The sequence below is a fragment of the Ammospiza nelsoni genome, chromosome 11 (genome assembly GCF_027579445.1).
Source record: "Ammospiza nelsoni isolate bAmmNel1 chromosome 11, bAmmNel1.pri, whole genome shotgun sequence".
In the NCBI taxonomy this organism is placed as follows: Eukaryota; Metazoa; Chordata; class Aves; order Passeriformes; family Passerellidae; genus Ammospiza; species Ammospiza nelsoni.
The window spans coordinates 12,190,296-12,207,551 of NC_080643.1; the positions used below are offsets into that span (position 1 = coordinate 12,190,296).

Here is a 17,256-nt window from a genome sequence, read left to right on the forward strand (position 1 = left end):
CCAGAGCAGGAGTTATATGGGTCAAAAAGAACAAAAAAGACTGAATTGACCCATTTTTCACATTTGATTCAGTATACTCAGTAAAGTCCTTTTTCATGTCCTAGCAATTATACTGTCACTGCTAATATTAAAAAAAAAAAAAGTTTGCCCCTTCCTATGTTCCAAAATATTTCTTTTTCTTGTGACTTTTTTACCACATTTCTTGTAAATTCAAGCAGAACTTTGCAAAAGTCATAACTTGTTTTCAGATAGAAGAGACTATACCTAGAAAGCTGATTTGCCTCTTTTCTTCCTTTCTATGTCACCACTATCCCACCATTAAATAAAAATATTAAACATAATTTTATGTATTAAATATAACCAGTTTTGAAATAAAAATGCATGTTGACTGTGTCTGTAAACACAATTAAACTTCAAGGTTAAAACATTTTCTGTCCATACATGATCACAAATTCACATTTTAAAATCCTGCCACTACAACTGTCCCATGAAAAAGAATACTTGGGACACCCCAGCATGAGTGTAGCAGTTGAAAAAAATTACCTCTTCCAAATGTCTACAAGTATAACCAAGCACTCATTATTTCTTAAATCCTTCTACTGTCTGAAAAGTTTTGGTCTGAACAAGACAGAATAGTCTCCACTGAGCTTTGCTCACCTGTATAATAACTGTCTGAAGCAATATTGAAAGCAGAATGGTATAAAAACCATTCTAGATTTGAGGCATAGCACCAGCAAGCAGATCCAGCCACTGAAATCATGTTGCAAGATTACAGGTACCCTAACATTAGACTCAAAACTACATCTTCATAAAAGGCTTTAAAGGATAGTACAAAGCAATTATTTACAAAACACCAATTAAAAACCAAAATGCATACAGCAAGTATAAACCTTAACACACATCAAAGAGATTACAAGTTACAGATCCCAAAATAAAGAGTAATAGTCATGAAGATCCTTTGGTATTAGTTTATAAAACTCAGATCATCATCTAAAATTTATCCAGCAACATTTATCCTGGGAAGGCTCAACATTCAGCTGCAAGGGAAAGGAAGGAAGGAAAATGAGCACACTTACATTTGATAACCAGAGGAGACCAAAAAAACCCCTCTTACCTGCACATCTGCATACAAAATTATTCAACTGCAGGCACATTGACACTGACCTGTGAAGCAGGCAAAATCCCAGCAGAGGGTGACCTAAGGAGCCCCCAGGAATGCAGTCTGGATGTCCCAGAGTGGCTCAGAGAAAGGACAGCAGTGTTCTGCTAACCTAACCCTTCCCAAGCCCACTTCTGGAACATGGGGTCAGGGAAGGTCAATCTGCAGCTAAAATGTAGATCTGCATTCAATTGATCAGGAAGCAATATGCTGCCACAGGATGGATGTACAATCTGTGCTGGTCTCAGGCAGGGAGGCAGCATGTGCACAGAGATTCAGGATCAAAACATGCACTTTGAAAGGAAGGTTGTCCTTGTGTGTGATGCAATGCATTTGTTCAAGTACAAAAACTCCAGAAACATTTTCTTCTCTGTTTATGTGCAAGTTAGAAGTTATCTAAACACAGCACACATACTTTTAACTTTCTAATTAAGAGTCATTCATAAATGAAACCAAAGATCAAAATGACGCCATGGGTAAAGAGCATTTAAATAGACTTAGAACATCCACATGCCTTTCTGTGTTATAGGTAACATATTATTAATATAAATAGCAGCCTATCACTTATTCCCTTAATTACATAGGAAGGGCTCTGTTCATAGACCAAATCACTGGCCTTCACTGGCACTGACAATATTTATATTTACCTGCCAAAGCTCTGCTTAAGTAGCACAACCAGCAGCTTTACCTAACATCAAATAGCTACGGAGACTGCAAAAACAAATATACCCTTTCCATGACAATTTGTATTCCTGGCTCTCTCTTACAACTGCTGGAATATGCAGTCTACAAAAGGTCCTTTAAGAGGAAGACAAAAAAAAAAAAATTTCCCCTTTGAGTTGTTAAAAAGGAAGTAGTGGTTGACAGCTATAAGTGAAAGTGTTGTATTATTTCCACCCTTATGGAATTAGGAACATCCTTATGTCATTCATTTAGTGCTTCTTTTCCTCCAGAAATGCATTTAAAATTTACCTGACACATTTTGGTACTAATTTTAAGTTACACTACATAAGAAGTACTCCAGGTAAGCATAATACTGAATTTTAACTATGCATACATACACTGGAAGTTACAAACATAACTTAAGATAACAGCAACACAGGCTAATCTATCAGCTAATATGCCTGCCACTGACCTCAGAAGCTTATTTCCTAGTAGGGATTAATTCTGTACACAAAATTCTCTACAAAGTCCACAAGCAACCTCAACTCATTAGACCTGCTGTGGAGCAGCAGACTGGACAGGACAATCTCCTGAGGTACACACCAACCTCAGTTATCCTCTGCCAGTTCATCCATGTCATAGGATTTGCTGCTTTGTTCACAGTATTGTAACCTCACTCAACGTAGATAGCACCCCATTTAATGACCTAAAGTTCTGGAATCCACGGAAACAAAAGCAACTTCATCAAACTTATTCTTTGTCCCTTAAAAGTATGTGTTAATATTGACATAACCTTAAAAATTCCTCTGGCATCCAGCAAGAGGAATCCCTGCAATGATAAGAACACAACAAGGAATTACCTACAGAGATCACAGACCTGCAAAAATAACCTGGCTGCAGAATGGATTCTTCGACAATCAGATATAAAAAACAAAGCTTATTTTTTAAATAACAGACTTCAAAACATGTAGAATTATAAATAATTCATTATCCTGAAAGCTTTCAGATTCTTCAAGACCCTGGAAACAGTAGGCCAAAGTGCAAAACCCAGCAATGGCAGAATAAAATCACAAGTAATACCACAGAAACTGATTTGCAATTCTATTGCCCTTAAGTTCTGGCTTAACTATGACAGCTAACAACGAAAGAAGGAGAGAATTGACAGTTAATTGTGCCACGAGTTACTGGGAAAGGTCACCAGGATATGAAAAGGCAAAAAGGTAGGCAGGCTAAAAGCTCAGCTTTGCAGAAGCAAGAGATCTGGCCTCTAACCTATATAATTAAGCATTACACTTCAATAAAACCAATTAAAAACATCAAACGCAAAAACCAGAAAGCAAGGCATAATCATCAAACTCTGCTGGGGTGGAGTTAAACAAACAAATCCCTTACAGAACATTTGATACTATGGCAATGACTAAGTTTTAAACAAATCAAGGTTTAAACTTCAGCTCACTCCACTTCCAAAAAAGGGCCAGCTCTGGAAAAGTTCCATTTGAGACCAAAAACTTCCGCATCAGATAAGACTAATGACATATGCAGATAGCAGCAGCCAGTACCAAATGTCTTCAAAAGAACTTGCTGTACAAATATCTATCTGGCCCATTAAAGAGCTTTTCATTCTGGATTTGAAAGATAACATTTCTATTCCTTCCTTTAAAAAGAGTATTACTCAATACATGGTTACATGCAGCCATAACTTTTCCATCTTAAGCTCTTGCATTTACTTTATTTTTATGGAAGAAATACTACAAGTGTAATTATGAGAATATGCAGCACTAAGAAGTTAATTCTTAGGTTTCTATTCAATACTATCTCAACACAAGAGCAAAAGATCCCCCTTCTGTTCTTATATATGTTTTATACATATATGAGACATTGTATGCTGTCTGTATTGAAGACTTTCTGTAATAAATATTTTCAACACATTTGAATTATCATATGAAAACTAAAACTAAAGATATTTCTAGTGGGGAAAAACTTATTTTAACATAGCACAATGCTGTCATTATTGTTTTTGTATTTATTTACAAGTTCTCAGATTTTACACTATTAGGACATTTGCAATTAAGCCCATCTAACTGTCAATTCTTTCCAATGGTTGCTTAATGTTTTATAACCCAAAAGTTCTATGAATAGCATATATTTCCCTTCACGACACAGTTCAGCTATCAATACTGTAATGTTCCTTGGCTCTGCAAAGTTCTTATAAATTCCTCATGCCCTAAACTACCCTTGACTAATCCCTGAACTTTTAATGTTTATTTATTACAAAAGTAAAGAAAGGGGAAAAAAGGTCAAACTCCTGCTAGCATTTTCTGTGTTTTTCCACTCAACTACAGTGCTACTACAGGATTTTGGACATTCTATTATAAGCCTGCTGGAAGTTCATAATTTATTTATACTTTCTCAAGACTGAAATAAACTCTAAGGCATTGCTCAATCACACACAAGTCTGCTACAACACAACAGGAAAATTGTATCCAATTAATTGTCTGGCTCCAGCACAATGATTTTCCTTTTCAAGGAGGAAACTGTTCTGGGTCTCTGGCAGAGAGATGTCTTCTTGCTAGATGGGTATAGCCCAACCCATCTCTCTGCCTGATGTTCCCACTCCTAGAGCAGACTGAAAAAACACTTGTCTATATTCAACAAAAATGAGACAATGCTGAGCCTTTTTCCAAAAATTCTGTCACAAGTAGAAATGTTTCTGGAAAGACAGACAAGTTGGGAAAATTAATGCATGGTGACAGCAAGATCTAACAAAATTCAGAGCTCTTGGATAATCCAAACTCTCTGCAAATGAACATTAACAGGAAGCAAGTACTGATGCGATTCAAAAGAAAATCTAGAGACAACCAATAGCCATATAATTTAGTAGCAATAGAGTGTAAAATTGGTGGCTGCAGGAATGGAGACAGAATTCTTGCTTCCTTTTCACTGTCCTGGTTCCAAAAATACTTATCATTTTCACTTTATGCTATCTATTAAAAGAAATTACAAAATCCAAAATGCAACAAAACAGCTGATTATGTATCAACACATTTTGCAGAATTCTAGCTAGATCAGACTCAAATCAACACAACCAAAGTAGCACAGTGACACAGACACTCCTCACCCACATGGCCCTGCACAGCATACATAAATTCAACTCCTTTCATTAGATAAATAAGCTAATGAGGCTGTCACATTAAGAAAAATGAAAATATAAAGCCACATCAAAGTATTTCTCCAGTGCCATGTAAATACGCCTGCAAAGGATCACTGGATTGCCCAACTAACATATAAAAAAGTAAAAATCAAGAACAACTTTTATAAGAACAAAAAGTAAAAACCAAGAACAACAATATTATAAAAATGTAGGGAAGCAAGGTTTTGCATTTATAAGCCTGGGACAAGGAGCAAACCCAAACCATCCCATAAGAGATCTAAGGAAAATATATTTACTGGCCTTCATTCCAGCTAAGTAACCTGATTCATTTGAGGTTTGTAAAAATTCATCGCAAATACAAAAGGGATTTTTGTTTGTTTTTAAAGCCTAATCAATGTGTTGGTGTTCCTGGCTCAGGATAGATGCAGCATGACTGCAATGGATCAGCTTCAAGAATTACAGTATTAACTCTGCAGCAGTGGCTCTAGATGGTATCTCTGCAGGGAAATCCTTGTCAGCACTGCCGTACCTCTACTATAAATGGCTGCCTGCACTCCTACACCAGCTCCTAAAACCATGGGGCTGAACTTGGTCAAAAGCAAGAGCTCCCTACCCCATACTATTGTCATGATCATATCAGTATAAAATTGGATGGTTCATTCAGGGTGAAAAGCACTTACATAAAAATATTACCAGGTGTATGTGAGGGCCACCTGCCATCACCCTCTTAGCAGAAGCACCTAAGCACTGGAGTTTCACCTTAGTGCATTACAGCAAATCCCAGCTCAATCCCCCAGGGCTCTTGGAACAAATACTCAATGTTTTGAAGACACTCTCTCCACTGCAGACTGTAAGCATACAGCAAGAACAGGAGTACTGAAAAATAAAACATCTGTTCATCTCTCGGACAACAATCCTAACAGAAAGTCAAAAAGATATAGAGGAAATTAGAGGAAAAAACAAATAACAGAGACAATATCTATCAAAATAAGTGCTATTGATAGATGGGAAACTAAACACACTTTACATAGATCAGCACTAAACAGGCAAGAGTATCACACAGCATTCTCTACTGGAAGCAGCAGGAAACAAAAACTTCCCACCAAAACTCTGCAATTCCAAATACCATTTTTCATATCCCACTTCGTTTTTTAAGACAAATTTACTAAAAAATACTTCTGAACAAACAGAACATCCAAAGGAAATGTTCTGTGCTTTCCTGAATTATGCCAAGTTCTCAATATCCACAAAACATTTTATGTAATGTTAAGTGAGTAACATATTTCCTCTTTACTAATTTTGTTTGCTTTCTTTCATATAAATTTACTTTAGTCCCTAGTACAGTACAGCAAAAGAAGATTATCTAATCTCAGCTCCTGCAAGTCAATGTATTTCTTGCATTATGGTCCAAAATGAATTGCAGAATGCTAGACAGGGTCTAATAAGCTGCAAGGGGTTCTTCCTTTCCCAGGGCAGCCCCGTGTTTGTGCTGAGGCTCACTCAGCACAGCCAGGTCTGTGTTGGGCAGATCAACCCAGCCCCACCACAGCAACACTGCCAGGCTTGGTGTCACCCCAAATGCACCAGGGGAAACTGCACTGTGTCCTTCAGATCTCCTTCAACTGGCTCTGCCTCTGGGCTGGCTGGTTTGAGTTGTTGGGGTTTGCTATGATTGGTTGAGTTTGGGTTTTCTTCTTGTTTTTTTTTTTTTTTTGGGGGGGGGGAATCTATTTTGTGGTTGTTTTTTTTTTTTTTAAAGTATTTTGCAGTATTTTTATCTCACATATTTAAGTCTAGAAGCCATAATGCACAGCTCTAACAAATTTCATTTACTATTATGGGGACTATGGATTTCAATATACTCCTCAGCATTTCCATCACCAAGATATGAACGTCCTCAATTCAATTGACATCCACTCTGAATTAAATTAAAACAATAGCATTAGCTACCATTAACACATCAACTTGTGCCTACACTTTTTTTCCAGTTATTAAAAATGACCAGTTCTTTGGGGGGCTTTTTATCTAAGAAAATACTTTATTTTTCACAGTTTCTCAGAGCCTTTGGTAAACTGTGGCAATGAATTCCCTATAAGAGATGCTCATAAAAGCAACTCACAACAACATCAGGGACTGAATAATTCCAGATTTTGAAAGCCTGGATATCTGTTTGGAAGCTTCAAGTTTCTACTAAAAGCTTCTACATCTGTCAGAAGCATTTCAGCCTGGAAGTCACATACAAATTCTCAAAGGTCTTCCACTTGCTTATTTTTAGAAATGAAAACAAAACCAAAAAAAACAAGTTTAAGATTATTTCAGTTACACTATTTTAAAGGGTTTCTTCTCACATGCAATGATTTGAGCTGAACACATTTAGATTTTCTGAAGTATAGCCCACTTTTTCTTTTGCTTTGATTCACACTTTTTGGAACACTCCATGCTTAGCACAGCATCTACTTCCTACGTATCTAGTGAGTCACTTTTTCAGGCACCTCTAAAAAAACCCAGATTCATTAACTTGCAATTACTAAAAAAAAAATAAAACCAAAATGAATTCCAATTATAATATTCTAATGTTATCACTTCAAGAAAAATCCACTAGTTAACTAGGAGTCATTATGCTGTATCTACAAACACAGGAAAGAAGAGGCATTGCACCAGTTATCTTCAAAAATATTACTATGTACAGAAAAAGTCTAAGTACAGATAATCCCACCACCACCTCCTTCCACCTTTATCATACACATATTTAGGCTCACATACTATGTTTAAAATATTTTAAAAAGCACATGCAGATTTAAGTACCTTCTTTTAACTGCTACGTATTGGTGATCTTGAAAACTCATTCTATTTTCAACCTTAATAATGCTGTTGTTACATACACATTATCTCCCTGGGCAAATAACTTTTTCCATGCATAATTAAAGTGCCTTAATACAAAATAAACATCCACAACTTTCAACTGTAAGTAACATGTTATCTTCAGCTTGGTCTACTTATGCAACATACTTCAGCTTATACCTTCCTCTGCCTTAGGAAAAAAATTCTGTACTACTTTCCTTGACACAGCTTACTAATGCTCCCTCTCTTCAGGTTCTACCCCTATTTACAGATAATACTGACAAAATTATTTATGGACTATGTAGTAAACAGGATCACTCACATGATTCACTAAACAAAACTCCAAGCCCTCATGGAAGAATAAAAAAAAAAAAAAAAAGAGTAATGAAGTATAACTAAAAGGCAGCTCAAGAGGCAACAGAGGCTGGACTGAATGACTGGTAGTGCCTGAAACTGGTATTGCCAAAGTCCACAACTTATGAAACTGTAGTCCCAGATCATTAACAACCTATTTTGAAATATCTGAGAGTTTTTCTCATTACTAAATTGACATTTGAAGGTCTTTTACCTTTCGAAAAATCCAGAATTGATGAATGTCCTATATATAAGGTTCTAAGAAATGTTTACAAATACTCTGACAAAGAGAATTTGTGGGGGTTTAAATATAGGTCATTGATAGGATAATGACAATTTCCTAAATGAGATGTGCTTATTAGCAGTTATGTAAACAATGATAATAGATGTTGCTGCACATAAATGTTCTGGCCTGTTTTTCTTTGCATTTTGAAAACACCACAGAATTTTTTTAAGTAGTTCTTATGATTCAAGATCAAGCCTGTACTTATCAGTATTCTACCTGCCTTTTCACAACAGCATTTGATACCTATTATCTCTAATGGTGCATTTCCCCCATCCCACCATCTCACAATTTACCATTCCGATACTCAACCAGATCAAAAACCAGTCCATACATCCAACAAACAAGCACAAAATCTGAAATTCTCCTCACTGCTATACCTCTGCTTTAAACCTTTCACAACACCACACAGAACATGCAGTAGGAGTGGATCCCAGGGCATGATCACAAACCCATTCTTTAGTTGTTTACTATGGCTACAGATTCCCACCTTGGCAATTTTCACCAGACCTCTGTCAAATCTTCAAATGATGTTATCTCAAGAACTCTCAAATACAATCCTTTTAATTACTACTACTAAGTTGCTATTTTTAAACAGATAAATGAGTAAGCATACAAATTTTTTACCTATATTAGAGAAGACAAAGCTAACTGAAATTTAGAAACAAACAAAAATCCTCATAGGTGATCATTTTTGAAGCTTGTCTATCAGTTAGACTTGCTTAACACTCAGTGCTTTCTCAAATTAACCATCTCGAAATTGATAGATCATATTTATAACCATAACAGAGCACATGGGGGTCTTGCAGTCTTAGCAAGTCATAAGAAATGTTGATAAAAAGCTATAGGCATAATGCTTTCTAATTTAAAAACAGCACAATGAATTGGAACATTTTACTTTGTTGAATCAAACCAGAAAGGTTAAAGACTACACTGAAAGTATTTCAAGCACTTAAGTTTTCTAGAATCCAAGAACGCACATCACATACACAATAGAGCCAAAGCAAGATGCTTAATGAAACGTTTAATACAGATAGCAGTTTGCACAATTACCTGCAGCTAACTTGAAAGCCATAATCCAGCCTTAAGAAATTAAATGCTTGTCTTGTCCCATCATGTCCAAGTATTGCATAATACAGGATAGTTAACAATGGAAGGTTTAAGAACTTTGACTGCGTTGTGCTGCTCCTCATGCTGTGTCATACTACTGAAAATATCTGCATGAGTTACAGACCATCTTATTCTTAAAATCCAGAGCTGCACTGACTGCATTTCATAGAAGGACTTGGTGTAAAGCTAAAAACCAGCAGAGTTAGAACACGTTAAGTTCTAAAGCATAACATCAATATAGTTCGAAAAAGAATAGAGTGCTCAGCAACTGCAGTCTGCCCTTTGTTAATTTTTCGCTGGATATTTAAAATTAACTTGACAGTCATTAAGTAAAACAACTTTACTTGTCCCAGTTCAATCCCTAGTGGACAAAAGATGCACTACAGGACCCCTCAATTTTGCTTAACAAGACTGCCAGACTTGAGAGAGGAACAGTTAAGAACACAGGATGTATTTTAAAACCATTTTCACTAACAATAAGACTATATCATGAATGCCATCCATTACACTCCTGTTGCCAGTAATAAACCTCCTATCAGAACCAAACAAAATACTCCACAAAATTTCAAAAGGACAAGTAGGAAGAGTGCCAAACAAGAACAGTATCTTTTTAAAATCCATTTTTCAACGCTCCTCACAATCAGTTTTCACACACCAATAAAACGGTAATTTCTCTGCATTTGAAAAAAATACTATGACACCACTATAATGATACAATGTGCCTTCACATTCACACCTCGTCTCACCTCTAAATCACCTATTTCCAGTCATAAATATGACACATGCAGGCCTTTCAACTAACCCTTTTCAACTGTTAGTTTCATACACTTTTCATAATATTCAAGGTTTCTGCTTAGCAAGAAATTACCAACTTACCTGGAAAGTTATCGCTTTAAAACAAATCTTACTCCTGCCCTACGCAACCACATTTTTGACAGCAAAACCAAAATGATCCACAACCTACAGGGACTTGCTGAAACAAATGTGCAGTCTCAGTGTTTTCACATGGACATCTTACCTTGCCTGTCTTGTGATCAAACCAGACCAGAGCATGGTTCCTGGAGAGCACCTTGCAGTCAAAGGTGGCATTGTTCTGGGCTGGCCGGCAGCGAGCCACCGAGCGGCCGATCTTGACAGGCTCGTCCAGGTAGACATGACGCTCCTGAAACGGGTGGGAGTTCGGGCGGCAAGTGAAGATGGCCAAGGCTGAAGGCATCGAGGACAGATTGTGGTTGCCACACCAACCAGAGATGAAGAGAGCCTCTTCTGATGCAGACTGTCCTCCGCAATTTTAAATACACCTCCACAGCAACTTTATATTAAAGCAGGACAAATATTATCATATGAGAGGCCTAACAACTCATTGTTTCAGTGTGTAAACTAATTCTGGCAATAATCCAGTGAAAATGTCCCATTATGTCTTTTAATAATATCAGCAGTGGCCCAAAAAAGTCTAAAACGTACAACTTTCAATCCATCCTCGTCTGGAAGAATAGGAAAAAGCATCTGATTCCTTCAGAGAGAAGCAAAGGCCCCGTGAAAGAAGGATACAATGTCTTAAATCCAAGTAGATGAGTCATACAAGTACTTTTGTTTGTAACCTCAACTGCCTTCTTCCCCCCTCCTTCCGTAAACAACACTGACCAAAAGTCTGACCAATGCAACATGGAAGCAAGGAAAGGTTTAGGGAAGGGGGATGAAGGAGAAAGATTAGCGTCCTCTCACACACGGCACAGATCAGGAACTGGAAGGCGAATACAAAGCCCTCGTTTCACAACAGGGACCTAATGGTTCACCCAGCAATCCGCATTTCATCATCTTCGTGTGATAAACCCCAGCAGAATAGGTGGTCCTCGATACAGGATGGAGTGCGAGAGCTACACTGTTTTTCTCCCTTACACCAGATAAAGCTGAACTGCTCTACAGCCTCTGGGAGCCGCTCAGATAAGGAACTTGATAAGGCATGGAGAGGCTCCCAACTCGCCTTCTCCCGGGGACAAACCAGCGCGTGGGAAGGGTTCTGGGGGCCGGCCTGCGAGGTGCCCTGACAGGTCGCTCCCCGGCGGCGGCTCCTGCCGGTGGTGGGGTCGTTGTGCGTCCCTCGGCGGCGGCTCCGCAGGGCCGGGCAGCGGGGGCTGCCCCGGGAAGTGCTCGTCCGGAGCCCCCGGCGCGGGGCGCGGCGGCGGCGGCTCCGCTCAGCCCCTCCGCAGGTGACTGCGCATGAGGCGGGCCCGCTGCGCACCTCCGCGCTCTCCGCCCGCGCAGTGCGGCTCCGCTGCCCCGGCGGCGGGAGAGGCCTGGCTGCCGGGCCCGGGCGCTCCCCCTCGGTCGCTCTGCCGCTCAGGAGGCCACCGGCCGCGGGAAGTTTCCTCCAACCTGCGGGGCCCAAAACAAACCGGGTCAGGCGCCTCCCTCGGCGCGTCCCCCCGCGTCTCCTCGGCCCCGCGGGCGGTACGGGACGCGCCCCGCTCCCCCCTTACCTTGCGCGCAGCCGCCGCCATAGCGCCTGGAGCCCTTCCCGGTGTGGCCGCGGCGGCGGGGCCGGGGCGGGGCGGGGCCGGGGGCGGGCAGCGTGCGCACCGGCTGCCCTCGCGCATGCGCCTTGCGCCCGGTGAGGCTGCGGCACGGGCGGGTCACGCCCCGCTCCGGGCGCGCGGGAGGGGGCGGCGGGCTGGGCCGGGAGGGGACAGGGGTGAGGGGACAGGGTCGGTGTTCACCCGGAGGAGCACGGCTGGGACGTGCTAGCACGGGGCAGGTCGCTGAGGTGAGTGAGCCCCGGCCCCGCGCCGTCGCTTTGCCCTCGCTGTTCTCAGCTCTGGGAGGGAGGGGGCGAGCGGGGCCCGTCAGCCCTTATACATAATGGGGAGGGAATGGCCCGAAGTTGTGTTAGGGCAGGGTCATGTTGGGTTTTAGGAGAAGGCTTTTCACGCACAGCGTGGTCGAGCACTGGAATAGGCTCCCCAGAGAAGTGGTCGTGGCCCCAAGACTGCCAGTTCACAAACCTTTGGACAGCGTTCTCAGGCACACGGTGGGGTTCTTGGGGCACCCTGTGCAGGGCCAGGAGTTGGACTCGATGATCTGATTCCAACTCAGAATATTTTGTGACTCTGTGAAAGGGTGGAGCTCAGAGGAGGAGCTGGGGTGACACGTTCTCAGCAGAGCTTGCATGTGAAACTGCAGGAGTCTCCTGAACACGCTGCTGCTTTCCCTGTGCGTGTCTGGTCGTTTCATGATCCAAGTTTACAACCTGGGGAGCCGCGGTGTGGTGTGATGTGTCCTGGGGCCGGAGCAATGCTGGCCGTGTTTGCCATGTCTTGTTGCAGGTTGGCAGCTGGAGCAGGGGGACTCGTGGAGCAGTGGCTGCAGGGACAGGACTGAGGTGGGGACACTGCTATGTCTTCCTTCAGTACGCCATGGAACATCACCCAATGTCATATTTATGCCTGTTTGCTAGAAACCAAGGAAAGGTCACTTGCCAAGGTCATCTGGTGCCGAACGAGTCTCTCCAGTCCAAATACATTTTTAATACGTATCGTCATTCCCTGTAAAGCAAACAAGTAGGAATTGTTGATGTAAGATAGATGTTGGGGTCATGCCAGCACTATAATTACCCAGTGACAGGGTGTTAGGATTAGGGATATGGGAGATGGCAGAAAGAGCTGGCAGCCGTGGAGGACAGGAGTGCAGCTGGGCCAGGCGCTTCAGCAGTGGATGAGGGGAAAAGCAGAGATCGAGGTAAGGCAGTGCAGTGTATGACACAAAGCATGATTGGCATGTTCTTAGTTGTAGCACAGTAAAATCTCAGGGCTGTCTTCATTTTTTTTTCCCTTTCTTTTTGACCGCACTGTGATTTGGGGAACGGAGGTTGATTCGTAACAGACTAGTTTTTTTCCAACAATCCAGTGAGAAAACGACAGCAAAACTAGGCTGTAGCATCTGTGTTGGAAACTGAGAAATGAAATCCAAGATTAAAGTCTGATTTTGTGAAGACAAAAACAAACAACTGATAGGTGGAATGTTTAGAAGTGTTTATCCGTAGTTTTAATTCTCCTGACAGGGAAAAAAAAATCTGGCACGTCACTTCATGGCTTTCATCAGCTTATGAGATTGTACTACTGTGATAAATATAATCATAATTTGCTCTTACTAATTATTTTAATGAGTGAAATTCTGTGTGGCTGTTGCTTACAGCACACAAAGTGCCATAACTAATCAAAGGGAGAAGGAAAGGTATAAAAAGAAGATGGAGAAAGTGAGAACAAATTTAAGTCCATTAGGAGTTACATTTGAGGGAATGAGTTGCAAAAGTAGAAATAATTGAGAGCACTTTGGAATTGCAAAGTGTAAAAAGTGCGGACAAAGGGTACTACAGGTGTTGGAATGAAAATAATGTTTCTGAGAACACTTTTAATATTTTTGTGTGCATGTTTAATGGAGAAAGGAGACTGGAAGTAAAATTAGAGATGAAAAAGATCCATTACCATCTATAGGGCCTAAGAGAATCAGGTAAAATAATAAACTGAGCAGTGGATATATTTCTGTGATGTTCTAAGTATTAATAATAACATAATAATATAATATAACTGTGTCATTTAAACTGTAAGCCACTGGCATATTATGTTTTCCTGAACCCTTCTTCATCCCCTGGAGAAATCCCACTGGGCCAGTCTCACGCAATGCTATGAGAAAAGTAGCTGGCAATGGTAAGTGCCTTTCTGGTTCTCTCTGGCACTGCCAGATGGCTCATGCAACATCTGAGCTGTACCCACTGCTCATCCAGGACATTCATCTGACCCTTCCTTCTCTGCATGAGTGCCAGCTCTCAGTGGAGCTGCGTGGGTGTAGTTATCCCTCAGGCTTTTCAGCTCCTATTTCAAATTGCCTGATGAGTTCAGAAGTTATCAGGGGCAGAGTCAAAGGCTAAGATGAAACTACAGAAGGCAGTTGCATTCTGAAATGAGGATGGGTATTTTATGAGGTGTCTGCTGCTTACCAGAATGTGTCCATCCCAGAACTGTGGAGAGCAGCAGGTGGGTGAGGAGTTGGTGTGAAGTGCTTGGCTGCTGTGCTCGGAGGAGGAGGAGAAAGGGGAGGAGGAGGAGGAGGGAAGTGTCAGCTCCTGCTTCGTTTCTGCGAACGCTGTCACACAGCGAAGCAGGCGAGCACCTCGCAGCCATGTTAGGTAAGGGCAGCCGGAGCCAACTGTGTCCCTCCTTTTTCTGGGCAGGAAGTCCATGAAAATGTTATGCTAGCCATCATAGCTGAGGGCAGAAAGAGCGCGTTCCAAAGCCATCTTGGATAAGGGAAAGGGAGCTCTTTAGGGGACTTGCACTGTCACAATTATCCCCTAAAGAGCTTGTGTCTCTTTCAGGAGGATGAAATGCAGCTGAGATAGTTCATGTGCATACCTGAAAACCGTCAAGATTTTGTCTTCCAAAACATTCTGAACCAAGCTGTCAAAAGTAAGGAAATGTTTCAGAGAAGTTTTCTCCAGTGTTAAAAAAATTGGTTCTAATTATCACCCCAGATTTAGTGAAGGGGTTACTCATTTTTATTTTAGTGCTATTATTGTTCTTTAGTTTCAGACTTATTTTCTTTTAACTCTCTGACTGTTTATGTAAAGAACAATTGCATTATCTTTTGGCATTAATTTTGAAAGAATAAGCAAGTTTAATCCTCTTTTGTCAGGTAGGTTCTCCATTTGTTCAATTTTCTTTCAGATCCTTCCCTGCTCCTATTTCTGGTTTGCATTAAAAAAAGGATACTTGTATCCAGTACACAAATGAGTGTCTTACCAACATAACATCTACATTAACGTAATATATGTAGTGAGCATATACTGAATGTACTATTCAATTTAGATTATGTAATAAAAATGAGTGTTTTATACAATGGTTTAAAATCTATTATTTTTATGTGCTATATATCCTATTTATATATTTGTGTATGAATATATATAATAAATATATATAATTAATATATGTTTATCCTGTTTATATATACAATGTACATTTCACAGTATGTTGATAATATATGTATTTGGTTGATAATACATGTATTTGGTATATATACATAAGTACAATGTAACATGCATACCATTAATACATGTTATGCTAATATATAGCTAATTTTACATGCAGTGTTTTTTCATTTCAAATTAAATCAGGCAAGTTGAAATATCTGGCATTTTCACTGCTTTATCATTTTAGCAGACCATAGTCATCATGTGACCAGCTCTTATTTTCTTTTCTATTAATATATCAATTTAACAGTCAATATTAATATTGACTTTTTGAAATGTTTGATGTTTTCTGTGGCTGTTTGAAAAATGGAAAAGATGCCTTAAAAATAATTATGACTTTTTTGTGTGTGTGTGTTTATTTGTTTTAACTGAATGTATTTATTAGACCAAATATAATTTTCAAATACAAATAAAATACTGCTTTAAACTGAGATCTCGAGGCAGGGGATGGAGTGGAAGATGAGATGAGCAGATGATGTTTATGCAGCTCTTTGGTGTTTCTCAGTGGATGTGAGCAGTCTGCACAGTCACTCCCTGCTGAAGCTGATGGAGCCTGGCCAGCCAGCAGCCAACACAGCATTTGCTGCTACCTGATAGAAACCATCCTGCTGAGAGATCGCAGCTGTAGGAGCAAGATAGAGCTTGGGAGAAAGCAAGGCAGGCTCAACCACTGAGCAGCTGAGGATCTTTAGAACCCAGCTGTCCCACATAGGCCTTTTCTCATTTTTATTCCAGCAACTGACATCAAGGGCAAGCTTTTTCTAGCAGTGTCTCTTGTCCAAACCCTTCCAGATATTAACAGATGGCTGTATTTTTGCAAAACAAGTCAGAGTTCCTGGAGATTTATAAGGGCATATTTCATATGCAGAGCCCTAGTGTTTTATGAGGCTTTATTGCAAGTTGTAGCAAAATGCTCTCAGTTAGTTGGTCCCCAACACTGAAGTCTGTTTTTTGTCCTGCATTGATGCTTCTTGAAGAGGAAACTCAGATGTTTCTAAATGTTACAGTGCATGCAGAAATATTTTTCTTTCTCAACTGAAGGAGATAATCACATTTTATCAAAACTAAAATGTATTTAAAATTGCTAAGTAAAAATCTTTCTGAATAACTGTTTATTTGGAATATCTCCAGTAGGTAAGAATTCTTTCTTCTGTACCTTTTTTATCAGGGATCGCTTGTCTATTCTCTTAACTTTCTCCTGCAAAAGATTATTTGTTAAGCATCCAGTGGAATGAATTTACTGTTTAATAAAATGTATCACTCTTACTAAGTACTTTATTCTTATTATTTCACATAGATATACCTACACTTTTTTATTCACATGGAAATTTAAGAAGGGGCCAGCAAAAACTAGAAGGACATGCGTGATCATAATAGCTAAAAATTTTGGTTTGCCCATGCCAGCAAGAATATAAAGAAGGGAAGGCTTATAAGAGGCAGCGACATGAAATCTTTTCTTAAACCAAGTGATAAAAGCTTTTGGCCAGGCCATTTAAGTTCCTAAATGGAAACAGCAAATTAAATTCCACTGAGACTCATTGCACTGAGTTGAACTTGATTAAGCTCAGTCTTAGTTATGAGAATTTTTTTGTCAAGAGAATCTACAGAATTTAGGAGTTAACTACTTGAAAAATCTGTGAGACTTGCATGGTATCACTGTACTATACCTGAAG

The 17,256-nt window shown here is 40.0% G+C and overlaps 1 protein-coding gene and 1 long non-coding RNA gene across 25 annotated transcripts in view; one reads left to right on the forward strand and one right to left on the reverse strand.

Annotated features, from left to right (window-relative positions):
* Nucleotides 1-12,104, reverse strand: part of SLMAP (sarcolemma associated protein) — a 78,275-nt gene extending 66,171 nt beyond the window's left edge. For 11 of the 24 annotated variants that reach the window (XM_059480136.1, XM_059480131.1, XM_059480154.1 and 8 more), the window contains exons 1-2: nt 12,042-12,104; nt 10,580-11,937 (exon numbers count right to left, since the gene is read on the reverse strand). In XM_059480136.1, the coding sequence (XP_059336119.1) occupies nt 10,580-10,777 (198 nt within the window). In that variant the 5' untranslated portion in view covers nt 10,778-11,937; nt 12,042-12,104. The remainder of the gene's footprint in view (nt 1-10,579; nt 11,938-12,041) is intronic. The other 13 variants (XM_059480146.1, XM_059480149.1, XM_059480139.1 and 10 more) reach the window with 3 other exon arrangements.
* A 162-nt stretch (nt 12,105-12,266) lies between these two features.
* LOC132078335 (uncharacterized) lies at nt 12,267-16,853 on the forward strand. Its single transcript, XR_009419248.1, has 4 exons — nt 12,267-12,325; nt 12,885-12,940; nt 14,166-14,264; nt 14,933-16,853. It is a non-coding gene; the product is annotated as an uncharacterized LOC132078335 (long non-coding RNA).
* Nucleotides 16,854-17,256: the final 403 nt, after the last annotated feature.